Source organism: Nilaparvata lugens, chromosome X (assembly GCF_014356525.2).
Source record: "Nilaparvata lugens isolate BPH chromosome X, ASM1435652v1, whole genome shotgun sequence".
Classification (NCBI taxonomy): Eukaryota; Metazoa; Arthropoda; class Insecta; order Hemiptera; family Delphacidae; genus Nilaparvata; species Nilaparvata lugens.
Genome location: NC_052518.1, coordinates 47,980,586 through 47,995,031, shown reverse-complemented (window position 1 = coordinate 47,995,031; position 14,446 = coordinate 47,980,586). Strand labels below are relative to the sequence as shown.

The 14,446-nt window shown below is 32.3% G+C and overlaps 1 protein-coding gene across 5 annotated transcripts in view; it reads left to right on the top strand.

Moving 5' to 3' along the window:
• The window catches only part of LOC111054728 (probable nuclear hormone receptor HR3), a 269,988-nt gene that overhangs the window by 113,901 nt on the left and 141,641 nt on the right, over positions 1-14,446 (top strand). For 2 of the 5 annotated variants that reach the window (XM_039441263.1, XM_039441257.1), the window contains exon 1: positions 2,805-3,008. The exons of 2 other annotated variants lie outside the window; for them this stretch is intronic. Coding sequence is in view for 1 of the 3 variants with exons in the window: in XM_039441260.1 (XP_039297194.1) it covers positions 2,990-3,008 (19 nt within the window). In the remaining 2 variants the exon portion in view is untranslated. Of the gene's footprint in view, positions 1-2,804; positions 3,009-14,446 lie in introns of those variants that run through there. One more of the 5 variants, XM_039441260.1, reaches the window with a different exon arrangement.

Here is a 14,446-nt window from a genome sequence, read left to right as displayed (position 1 = left end):
GCATTACTGTGTGATTCCTGTTCAATCAACTTAGTGATCGGTTCAATTAAACATACTCTCAAGATAATATCTTGAAAATATGTTTCCTTGGTTGACAATCAAGCCAAGGTTTGTTGTTCAAGAAACAACTGTTTAAATTGTTTGTGCAATCTATGACAAGCAATGAATTGAAATTGAATTCGAATTCGAACTAGAACAGTGATACAAATAATAATAATAATGATTGGTGAATCAATAATAAGAGTGAAAACCTAATAACATTATCCACTTACTAGAATCTCATCCCAGTAAACTCGAACTTTGAAACAAGAAAAACGTACTCTTCAAAACTTTTCACACAAATTTTAATTAATCAATACCTCTCACTATGGCAAATTTTTGTAAGGTTTCCATTATGAACTGGTGAAGGGCATTTCGTTGAATAACTTCCCACCCTAATAACTCAAGAGAACATTATTTTTCTCAGTCACCTCTGAAACTTTCTACATAAAATTTTATTAGTAAAGCTCCAAAGTTTCTCATAAGGACACTTAAGTTTGAAAATGGCTCTTCCAATAATATTATCTACTTGGCCTAAATAATGCGATCAATTATTTTTGCTTCAATTGCATAACTAATGCAGAAGTAATTTCTTCCACAATGCGTAAAAATACCAGAGTGCTATGTTGTTTTCCATTCTACGCTTTGTTCCAAAGAATGAACTCTAATTTTCCCCTTTTTAATAATCAGCACGTTTCTCCTTTCCAATTCCTTTTTTTATTAAAACAATCCTCATCTCCAACACTTTTTACTTTGATCTTTGTTCTCAGTTCGACTCTGCTTATTTGCTCTGAACTTTGCTCTCAGTGTCTCACACATTAATATTCCTTATTAAGGCTGTGCAAAGGCTAAAAATAAACTTTTTACTCGTGATATTTTTCAAAGTTTTTTGATTTGAATATAATTAAGCTATCAAAATGAGAAAGTTTTCTCAGGAAAACATTTTTTTTCTGATCATTACTTTTTGAGATATGAGCGCCTAAAGTTTAAATTTTTGGGACAGAACATTTCAAATTCGGTAAGAGATAAATCCATGAGATTTAGAGGATAGATTCTTCATGGTATTGCTGATCTAGTAAAACAAAATTTTTCTGAAAATATCAATTTTTAGGATAAAAAAAACAAAAAATAACTTTTAGTTGAGTTATTTTTGGTAAATTGAATAACTTTTCCAAAAATTGTTATTTTCAGAAAATTTTTTGTTTTACTAGATCAACAATATCATGAAGAATCCATCCTCTGAATCTCATGGATTTATATCGTACCGAATTCGAAATGTTCTTTCCCAGAAATTCAAACTTCAGTCGCTCATATCTCAAAAAGTAATGATCGGAAAAAAATGTTTTCCTGAGAAAACTTTTTCATTTTGATAGCTTGATGATATACAAATCGAAAAACTTGGAAAAATATCACGATTAGTAAGTTTATTTTTAGCCTTTGCACAGCCTTAACCAACTATTGTACTTATTGTTGTGTTAAGGAAACATATTTGGGTCATTACCTGTTGTTTCCGATGTGATATTGTTAATAAATAAATAAATAAATAAATAAATAAATAAATAAATAAATAAATAAATAAATAAATAAATAAATAAATAAATAAATAAATAAATAAATAAATAAATAAATAAATAAATAACTCTGCCTGAAATCTATCAACTTCCTAGGAACTTTTGAATCAAACCCAATTTGGTCCCATTTTAAAGCTAGTCACGTAAAACTGCAACTAGATTTAGGACGTTTAACAATGAATTTCTTGACAAATTTAAGAACAGAAGCATTGGGCTAACGCTCATTTTTCCTCCTTCGATATTTCTTTGCTTGGTTAGATGAACAGCTAATTCATACCATGACATTTTAAAGAAAAAGTAAGCAAATTAGGACTTTGATGTCTTTGTTATTGAATACGGTAACTCAATTGATTGAAAACTGTCCGATTCTTAATTATATTATTCCAATTTTTCGTGAAGTTTCGATGGGATTGGCTTTTTCTCCAAGTTTGTGTTTGCTCCTTATTACCTGATAATTATAATTTTCAACTTGTTTAGTCCTAACTGCATTAAATGATGCAATACTGTTGCTTCTTCTTTCGGTTTAAGAATTGAATATTGCTCGCTGTATAGCAGTAGGCCTATGCGTTCAATGAAACAGAGGCAACCCATCTTAAGACAATTCTATTATGTTTGTTTTTAATGGGTATACATATTAAGATATGAATAATAAAAATCCTGTAATCCTTTTTTCTCTTCCTTCTTACCATTACCAATTTTTTGAAGATTTCCATCGCTTCCAAACAGATACTATCTTTAATGTTAACTTTCATTAAGTAGTCAAGGCTACTTGTATATTTTCAAGTGTATCTCAACTTGAAAATTACCAGAGTTAGTTAAATTATTGGAGTGAAAAATGGAAAATTAAAAATGGTAGGCTACTACGATTTTCAACTTTCATGCTAAATTGCCTTGTATGTTGATTGAAAATGCATCGAACAATTAAATATATTTGTGCTTGATTTACGAGACTTGTACTTTTTTATGTAATTTGAGCTTATCATGTTGTATTTTTTGCAATGTTTTGTTCACTCTGCCACCCTAATAACAGTATCACACTTTTTAAATTGAAAGATAAGGTGAATTTAGAGGTAGGTATCCCATGCAGACGGTGTAGATTATAAACGGGTAGAGTAGGTGGCTGTCTCGTGAGGGGGATGGTGGGGAGTTCGCTCCACTCTCTCAAATGCTCAAATTCACTCCGTCATTCAGTCTTAGCTCTTCGCTCACCGTTGAACGGTCGGTGGTGTATACTGTATTTTTCTAATCACTCGCGTATTGACTATTGTGTTCGACTCTTCTAAGTGTGTCTGGTGTGTCTGTGGATTACTACTCTTGTGTTAATAATATTCTGTGCTACACGTGGGACATAGGTTTCTTCTGTCTTCTTCATCACGTTCATGAGTCTTCAAAACAAATGTAATTTGGTTTCTTACTGTCACTCACTCAATATGTTATGATTTTTTTACATTATTCAAGACACACACACACTTCTTCATTTATTGACATTGAATTCTTCATTCATTTCAAGTTATTTGAACATACTTCAACTTACAAATTTTGCTTCGAAATACCAAACATTCATAATAAAAATTATAATCCAGTCAATTTTACTATATTTTTATTTTCAGAATGTCATTTTTCATTCTTTAAAGAAATTATCACACATTTCATCGAGAAATAAGTACCTACTATATAAAACCTATTAATATTATTTACTTATAATGAAAATGCTTCTCATGATAACAGATAACAGGCTTTTCAATTCTCTTTGGATCTTTCAAACTACTTATTCACATAGAAATTTGCATCTACAAATATATGAATACAGTACTTTAAACCAAAATTACTAACATTCTAATAATTGGAAGGAAAACTCTTCCGATAATTGTTTTTTTTTCAGTCATAGTTATTGTTGAAAATCTTTCCTATTTACCTTCGCAACTCGTTTTGCCTTTTTTTAAACAGTTATATGGAACTGTAGCACATATTTTTTGAATATACGTTTTCATTTCCTAAGAAGATGTCAAGCAAGGTGAAGCATGTAAATTATTACAATTGATTAGGGAACTACATACTACCGCCCAAGAATCCCTCCTTACATTATTAGAAGAATGAACTTTGATAGAACATTCTATGATTCAGAAATAACAATAGTAAACAAAATTTAACCTTTCAGTCGACATAGGCCAATTCATAGATTTTGAATTGCAGGTACCTTCTGATTAATCAGAATAAGGTAGCTCTCTAGAACAATGTACAATTGATAAGATTTCAAAACATAGATGATTTTCAAGACACTAAATCACATTGATGAGTACAAATATGTATTTTCCAAATGTTTTCAGTCAAGGCCCTAGAAGTTGTTTACTAGTTTTTTATAAAATTGTTGAAATTTGAAGATAGTTGGATAGTTTTCAATGAAACTGTATGTGTATTCGTGTATCACATAATCACATGAATTAAATCAGATTCTACTTCTATCATGTTGAGATGCATCTTCAATGATTATGTATCAATCATGGAAATAAACATTACTCAAATAATAAACATAATCTATGAATTCTTATTAGAAAAAATCCTCAGAAATTCTCAACTACGTGACTAATCAATATTTTAATTTATATTTATAGATAGATTCAATTCATAGATTCATTTCATATTCAATTATGAATTCAATTCTACACAAAATATCTGATGCAATAGGATATGAACTGAAAGAACATATGCTAGGAAACTATCACAGGAACCCCGCAAACGTTAATTCGTATCAATCACCAAGTGATCAACTCATTTAATATCCACCTATCATAGTGAAATTCTGTGGTCATTTGTATAAGGAAAAGTTTTTGAACTGTAAGAAAAACAAAGGGATCTGACACTGTCCGAAATAGGGTGGTCGGGTAACAAATTAAAGGTATTTATCAACGAAACAATGTCCCCGTTCAATCGCACACTGTTCAGGTCTGCCAAATCTATGCAGAAGGACGGTAAATTGAAATTTGTCTGGTTCAGAAATGGGCGTATCTATGTCAGAAAGGACTTGAACTCTAGACCACAGTCTATAGTCACGATAAAGGATCTCGTTCATCAAAAAATATAGTCCTGACTACAAGAAAAAACTAATTAATAGGAGAGATTTTTCAAATGTATTTCTTCTTTTAAATTTACTTTTTTCATAACGCTTAGCAGCTTCTTGGAAGGTTTGTTACGATGGATACGATTTATTTTTTCTTACCAATTACATAGAATGGACTCTTTCAATATTGTTATTTTTAACTTAAGTGTATTTTCAATGGTCTATCTAATACTTTATTTCTATCAACAGTATGGACAATAAACTAGCTGAATTTAGTGTGAATGGACTCAATCATAATATTATACATTCAATCTTAGTTGTATCCAGTATTTGGAGTACATAATATTTCAATTTAATAGTCTCTTCAAAGAAATAGCCTATTTTACTTACAAGTTCATGTTGATTGACTTCTAATTAACAATATTTTTCACACTCAGTTTCAGTACTAAGATAAGATTTTTATTTCTGTTTATTTTTATTATTAATATGTTAGTAGCCTCACAAGAGATCATTTGGCTTTCGTGTACGTGACTAATGAATGCTAATCAACTGATCATCTTATTCACTTCGATCATTATTATCTTATCTCCTTCACTCTCTATTTCATTTCATCATGTATTCTCTATTTCAGTTTTTATATATTTTTTTAATGCCTCAGAACTAGGCACATCTATTCACTTCAGAATAGACGCTAAAGCTAAAAGTGTTTTAAAAAATTATTTAGTTTCTCATAGAATATTTATTTTTCTTTCTTTAAAAAGGTTTTTTTTTTGTTCTCAAAGTACTTTATCTTTTGCTATTTTGTAATTAATGAATCTTGAAGGGATTGAAGATCCAATCATATACGGCAATGATAAGGAAACAATTGAAGTTAACGATTTATTTTCTTTTGACCCATGTAATTATCACGAACAGACGGGCACATTTTTCAACATTGTACACATGAACATACGTAGTATAGCCAAAAACTTTGATGAGTTTCTTTATTATATAAGCAACAGTAATGTTAAATTTGATATTATAGTTTTGACAGAGACGTGGGTTCATAGTTCTTCTGCTTTGAACTTCAATATTGATGGCTATTCCGTTGTCAATCAAAACAATAGATTCACGAAATGTGATGGCCTATGTGTTTTCGTAAATAACGATATTAAATTCAGTAGAATTGATATCACAATAGACTTTACAAACACAATCTGTCTGGATTTTGAATTTGATAGCAAAATGTACAAATTGTTGGCTCTTTATCGATCTCCGTCCTTAGCTGTTAATAGTTTTCTTATCAGTTTGGATTCATATCTGCAGTCTTTACGGCCAGACAGTTCAGTCATCTTGATAGGAGACATAAATATAAATATTCTCGACAATGATAATTTAAGTAATGAATATCTAGGTGTCATGCAACTGAATGGATTCAAGTCATTTATAAATAAATCCACTCGAGCTCAAAACTATAGCAGCAGCTGCATTGATCACATATTTTTCAAAACAAGATCCGTTAAAGAGAGTGATACATTTGCAACTATTATAAATCTACTATCACTGACCACTACTGTACCTCATTTCATATAAATTGCCTTTCTAATGCTATCCAAAATCCACCTGTTAAAAATACCTTTATGAAAATAAACTACGAGACATTGAAGAATGACTTAATGGGAGAAAATTGGAATTGTTTGAATATGATACACTCTGAGGGCATTGATAAATTGGTAGATGTTTTTATTGACAAATTAACCTATTACATAGTTAGACACACTGATATCATACACATATCACATAAGAAAAGGCCGGCCATTAAAAAAATGGATTTCACAGAGTATGGTGAGTGCAATGCGCAAAAGAGATAGAATGGCCCAAAAACTGAAAAAGGAGCCTTTCAATACAGTTCTGAAAAATCATTATAAGAATTACAGAAACACCTTAAATAACATTGTTAGAAATGCAAAAATTGAATATTTTAATAATAAGTTTGAATTGAACAAAGGTAATACAAAAAAGACATGGGAAATTTTAGAAATAGAAAAAACTCAAAGATAGAACCAAAAATAGATGCTGAAATATTTAATGATTATTTTGTAAATGTTGGGAAAAAATATGCAGAAGCACTAGGTAACAATAGAAATACATCTCCCCTACGATCATTATCCATACCTCCTGTAAATAGTCTCTATCTACATCCAACAAATGCTGTTGAAATTTCACTCACGATAAATTCCCTAAAAAATTATGCTTCACCTGGAGAGGATAAATTCACTGGTCGCTGCCTGAAACAGATCTCCCCTTATATCGCTTGCCCACTTGAAATAATAATAAATAGATGCTTTAGTGAGGGCTACTTTCCAAAACGTTTTAAAATATCCAAAATGATATTAATCCATAAAATAGGCGATAAGACCAATCCAGCAAATTATAGACCAATTAGCCTACTTAGCAATTTTGCTAAAATAATAGAAAGACTGATTAAAAAGAGATTGTTTGACTTCCTAAATAAAAATAATTTAATTGCAAAAAATCAGTATGGTTTCCAGTCTGGTAAATCAACCAAAGATGCTGTTATGGTATTGATTGATACAGTTAACAGGAATTTCAATAAGAACATTAAAACACTGGCTGTTTTCCTAGACTTGGCCAAAGCTTTTGATACCATACCTCATTCGACATTGATAGATGAGCTCAATGGATGTGGTATCCGTGGAGTGGCAGAAAAGTTGATTACCAGCTATCTGCAGGATAGATCACAAACTATGACCTTTAACAATAAAACTGATACAAGAATTCTAACAAGTTTTGGTCTTCCTCAAGGAACGGTCTTATCGCCAATTTTATTGTTGATTTATTTGAATGATCTTCTCAAATTAAATATCCCGAATTCCACCAAGATATCTTTTGCTGATGATACAGTATTGTTATTTACTGGATCATCATGGAGAGAGGCATATGAGAACGAAAATGAAGGATTAAGCATTGCTAAGCGATGGTTTGATGAGCAAACTCTCACATTAAATTCAAATAATGCAAAATTTGTTGCTTTTACTCCAACAAAAACTGGTGAATCACCTATTGAACTAGATATAAAAATTCACAACCATAACTCTCATATCGTCTCTAGACCCAATAATTGTATCTGTGAAACAATCGAAAAAGTCAATTTTCTAAAATATCTTGGAATAATAGTTGACAGTCACTTAAAATGGAACTTCCATGTACAACACATAATATCTAAATTAAAACACCTAATATACATTTTCTATAAAATTAATACTCTAAAGGATATCAAAATCATAAGAACCATATATCATGCATACGCTCACTCCTTGTTCCAATATGGAATAGAATTATGGGGGGGTACCTTTGACACGCACTTTAATAGAATATTTACCCTGCAAAAGCATTTAATTAGAGCCGCTCTAAAACGGCCTAGACTGTATCCAAGCAGGAATTTGTTTGTTGAATTTGGGGTTCCAACGCTACGACAGGTCTTTGTAGGGAAAATCATTACACATGCCAATAGAAATAAGCAGCATCTTACTCTGAATACACATTTACACAACCTTCGTCCGTCTGTACTCAATCCTTATACTCGAAACTTTACAAAATTAACTATAAATAAACATCAATTCACATACTTCATGGAATACTTTGCTAATATAGTCCCATATCACTTTATAAACAATAGAATAACAAAAAAACTAAGTAGTTAAATAGAAGAGTGGGTAAAATCTAGAGTTTATTTCAAGATAAGTGTATGAAATGATAATTTTGTAATAACTGTGAGATCATAGTGTATAATACGTCTGTTATAGTACGTTTTTCTTGATTCTGTACTATGTGTATTATAATATATATCCACTTTTAGTCTTGATTAATGTTATAATATTTGTAATTTTCAATCGCACTCACTGCTGGCGAACAAATTCCACTTATGCCGGTAGTGCCTTTTATATAAATTCACTTATTTATAATATTATTTATAGTATCTATCATATTTTTAATGTAAGTACTGATTGTAAAATGTTATGGCAAATAAATTTCAAATTCAAGAATTATATTTTTCATGATTTTCCATAAATGTTCATGAAAAAGGTTAAAATTGCCTCATCATTGTACTAATTGATCTTTATATATCATTTCATCATTTTTATATGATAGTGCTACAGTTTACATTTAAAAGTGTTATCAGTGACTTAGTGGAAACCTCTTTTCTCAAAATCGAGATATCAAGCATGTATTTCAGTACTTGGTTGATTCAATCATAAGAATATAATAGTATTTTCAATTTCAATTTCAATTTATTTTCCAAAAAACATAATACATGCATATGAAATACAATATACAACATATTTTGGAATCCCCCTACTAGACTATCCATCTGTGTGTAGGGGGGAAACTAGTAGACTCGAGTATTCCAACTTTCGTATCAGTTAAAATAATGTAATAATACAAAATACATTGATAACAAGTCCTGTCTCGAATTTATTTATTGAATTGAAATAGAACAATAGCACATGTGTGAACCCGGTTGTAGCAATCGAATAAATAAAATAATGTAATAATACAAAATACATTGATAACAAGTCCTGTCTCGAATTTATTTATTGAATTGAAATAGAACAATAGCACATGTGTGAACCCGGTTGTAGCAATCGAATAAATATTCACTCAATGAGGGGGGGGCCCTCATTTCCAGCTTTCAAATTGCGCTATTAGTAAAGCTATCAACATGTCGAAAAGCACTGATCGATTACTGAAATGTCTTCAAGTAAATTACTTACTTCAATGTCTGAATAAGAAAGACTGACTTTCATGTCTGAAGTCGTTTTACAAAATCAAACTAAGATTGATCAGTCTTTATTATTCTTGTCGTGATTCGGTGTGTTGTACTATTCTCGTAAGCATTCTAAAAAGGAAGCGATACTTGTATCTAATCTAATCTGTCTACTCAAATCTATGTCCCATGTTTTCAAAAACACTCTTTAAGGTTGATTCCCACTTATCAGTATCAGAGTCAGAACCGATACAGTGGAAATATAAGTCCCATGAGTTCTAATGGAATTATTATCACTCAGTCGGCCGACTGGTATGAGTAGTCACATTGAAACTTTTGGGAATAAAAGTTGTACTATAATACTTTTTTTTTAGATATATATTATATAATATAATTTTGTCCCGGACACGTTCACTGACACTGATGAGTGGAAATCCGTCTCTACCCTTAAAATCTATATTAAAACTCAATAGTATAATATTTTATATGGAATTCATGTTATCTGATGCTGTGTAGATGCCAGGGTTTAACGAAACTCGGTAATGTAACTTGTATTTTATCTCCCTGCCCTAGGTAAATAATGTATCTGCATTCAATTCAGTTATGACATGTTTTATAGATTTTTCAGTGCGCAAATTCAGTTATTAGAGTATTCGACATTATTTTCATCATTGTCCATGTCATCCGATCTTTCCACGGTTGGTTTGGGGTTTAATAATGAAAACTCTACTTTTAGTTCTAATATGCGACTTTTTTCCTTTTGAAAATGGAGGTGTCAGGTAATCTAGAAGTACGGTTTCGCAGAGAATCATTAACGTGATTCCAATCTCAATCTCTTATGATGATAGTGTTACTTGAAATGAGCAAACGTATATTTACTTTTCTCAATCCGCGGACATTCAATATTTTTGTCTTGGGATAAACTGTTTTTTTCTGTCTTCGGTTGATCAAATGTTCAGTAACACCGTAATCTGTTATTCGTTAGACATAAATTCAGCTGTTAACTTTTGCCAGAGTGATAATAAAGCTAAAAATTATTCAGTTTCAAATAAAGCTTGAATGTGCTATTTTATGAACTGCTGTAATTGGGTCAGGCGATAAAAGGAGTCGAATAAAAGGTTGTTTGGACTCATGCATTGCCGTGAGTTGATACAACTTTTTATGGCAACAATCCTTGAAGGTTTATTGACTTCTACCTGGACTTGGAGGAATACCGTAGTCAGTTGTCTTGTATCGTGAAGGCAAACTGCCAGTGAGGCCAAGTCATCAAAATTTTGTTTTGATTTCCATTTCTAAAATATTTTATCAGAAATACAATGTCTGATAAATCTAAATTTTGAGAATTCTGGTTCGATTCGATGACAATTTTCAAAATGATTTTTCTGATTATTGATAAATTCTCCAGATTGCTCATATTTCTTATTAGAGCTAAAAGTCTTATCATTCCAAACGTCTTATCACGAAATCGATTGTTTGAAAGGCCATATGCCCATGCTTGTCAGTCTACAGATAATCTTATCCACCAGGCGATAAGACCATCATAATAATCACCCTAAAAATCAGGAACAAAATCGCAATGAGAAAGAACAAAATTAAGCGAATAAAATAAAGCTGGATTTCCCAAAAAATGAAGAAGGTTGTGGGCAAATAAAAATAACTCGTAACAAGAAAATAAACTAGTTTCGCTTAGCGTCTCCCACCTTGCAGTTTTACAACTAAATAATATTTATTATTATTGTTATTATTATTATTATTATTATTATCATCATCACTCAAAGTGACTCAAATTCTTTTTCATGGTTAGTTTTCTTTTTCAAGTTTTAACAGTTTAAAAAGGCATGTGGGTTTTGCAGAGGGATGCCTCCAAAAGTGTCATGCCTTTTCCTAAGTAATTAGGAAGATGTTGATGGGTTCGTTCAATAGTGTGCTATATGATATATAAATAAACTTTACACTATATTTATAAATAACACAGTACAGATAATGGGCCATATGAATAAAGGTGAGCATTTGCTTATACTTCTAAAATATGGAGCATTTGATTCATTTTCTATGAATAAACGTGAGCAAAACCTTTTGCTCATGCTCATCAAAAAAAATAGTTTGAGCATTTGCTCAAAAGTGAAAGCTTTTGCTCAAAATTGTATGAATAAACTAGAGCATTTGCTCAACTTTTGAAGCAAATGCTTCAAAAAAAGTGAGTCTAGTCTAGAGCAGCTTATCACCTTTTGCTCATAGTAAAATGGCTCAACTAATCCGTATGAGGAAGAGGAAACTATACCAGATACGATCACAACCAATAGTTGAGAACTATAAAACTCTTATTAGATTCAACCATGATATATATCACCATTATCCCTACAAAAAAAATACAAAAGATAGACCTGTTATAAAGATAGCCATCACAAAATAGGAGATTATTTATATTATAAGAATATGCTGAAGATTATTATAGAGATGACATTTTTTCACGCTATTATTTCAAAATTCTAAACTCAACTAACCTAAAACTCTATTCATAAATAGAAAACAGAGCAGACGACGCAAACACAAGCGGAGCACCCTACTTGCATATTTAGCGCTTCCGTGAGCTATAAAAACAAATTAAGGCTACAAAAGCGAATCAGCTGATGAAAAATCTCTAAAATACGTGAGCATTTGCTCCAGAGTTCAGGAGCATAAGGTAAGAGTATAAGGTAAAGCTTATTCATATAAAAATGAGCAAATGCTTTTGCTTCTACCTTTTGCTCATGTGCAAAACCTTATGCTCCATGCTTTTGCTCATGAGCATTTGCTCCGGTTTTATTCATATGGGCCAATATGTATATGTATATACAGGGATTAAACATTTAAAAAACATTATAGGAGATATCTCAGCGACTATAAAGACTACTGCAGTCTCAATGATTAACGAAGGCGACTCAGACGCCAAAATATCTCCATAATGTAAGATAAGGTGTTTTAAGGTGTTTAAGGTATTTTTCTTCTGTAAATAATCGTGTAATCTGTAAAGTGTTATTTATTTATAAGTTGAAAGTGACTATATGTGCTAAATACTATATTATTTACCATGTAGTAAGCTATGATATGTATGATATACTTTTTCATTAACGAATAAACTAGAGAGATTCATTCAATAAGAGTTCTATAGAAATCGCCAATTATAGATAATATTTGTTGTCAAGGGTTCAATAACTTATCTAGGAATAAACTATTTCTAAAACTTGACTCGACCAGAGAAAGTTATTCACTTCTTGCCCCCATCTTCGATCGGTCTCTGACCTATATAGAGGAAGACACACAATAAGCAGGAGGTTGAGAGGGTGTTTTTCAAGAAGGTGCATGCAATCTTCGAATAAATGTTTGCTAATTTTTTACGCTAAATTCAAAGAGGCCGCCAAAGCAGCCCGGTTCAATGACCGGCCTCTGATAACCACCCCAATCCTACTCACTAACTGAAATAAGCTCCAATTTCCACCTACAGTGTGGTATTAAGTACAGCACTCCAAACCATATTACCATTCTAGAAAGCTCTGAAAAACTCAAAAACTTGGAACTGGAGCTTTCTTTCTAAGACGCATAGAACTCTAAACTTGGAAGCTCCTGGATTGATTATGGAAGATAAGAATTGAAAGCAGATTATCAATAATATACGGATCGAGAAAACCTTGGTTTGTGATTCATTTTTGCTTATAATAATCATTTCTTATTACATAAAAATCCAATTGAATCTGTGTGAAGAAGTGAATTCATCATAGACTGTACATCAAGATCAGAATTGACTGAATGATGAATGGAAATTATATCAAGTTATATAGAGATTGATATTACCTTTTCTTGTCATGAACGTCAACCTCAAAATTGTTAATGACTAGTGTCTTGGAGAGGGACTAAACATAAATCCCTCGAAGACTGTAGTCATTTCATTTACAAGGAAAAAGAACCTGGAGTCTCTCTCCAGGTTGAAACTTGGATTTACATGGCTTGAAGTATCAAGTACAGTCAAATATTTGGGGCTGACCATTGACTCAAAGCTGACTTGGAACAATCATTTAAACAATACACTGCATAAAGCTAAATGGGTGCTTATGACGACCAGAAGATTTGCAGGCTCCATGTGGGGGATAAAGCCTCACATAGCTCTGTGGCTGTACAAGGCAGTAATAAGGACTTAGGTAACTTATGGATCACTAGTCTGGTGTACATTTACAGCCACAGCCAAACTCACAAGTCTACAAAGGATGCAAACACTTCTAGTCACTGCAGCTTTCATGAGCAGCCCATCAGCAACTCTTCAAGTTGCTCTTGGCTTACTGCCATTGAACATCTTTATTATGGCAGAAACACGTGAATCAGTCTACCGACTGAAAATTGCAAGCCAATGGAGAGAAGGCCTGTCTAGAACAGGCCATTGCACAATCACCAAAGCTGTGCTTGAAATGATGTCAGATGTCATGAGTATGGAGTTGGGTTTCACTAAACCTTTCTCTGTTTAATTCTGCTCCAGAGAGGAGTGGAAGTGTTAGGAGGGGCCCCATCCCAAAAGAGGCAGCCTTGTCTGGTACATGGACGGTTCTCTCATTGAAGTGAAATCTAGAAATGGGGTGTACAGTGATTTACCCAGAACAAAAGTTTATGCAAGTCTGGGACAACACTGTGCCATCTTTCTGGCAGAGGTTTGGGGCATCATGGCTTGTGCCAACATAGGCATTGCCAGACACTATTTCAACAAGCATATGGTAATCCTTTCAGATTGTCAGGCAGCCCTCAAGGCTCTTGACTCTAATGAAATCAAGTCTAAATTGGTGTTGGAGTGCCACAAAACACTCAAGAGGATTGCAACACGCAACTCTGTGCATCTTGGTTGGGTACCTGGCCATGTAGGCATAGGAGGTAACGAGCGTGTAGATGAGCTGGCTAAGCGGGGTTCCGCTTAACTGGACACGGCCACTTCAGGAAACATCTCCACACGATTGGACTCAGAAATAAAAGTCAGACTTGGGGCTAGAA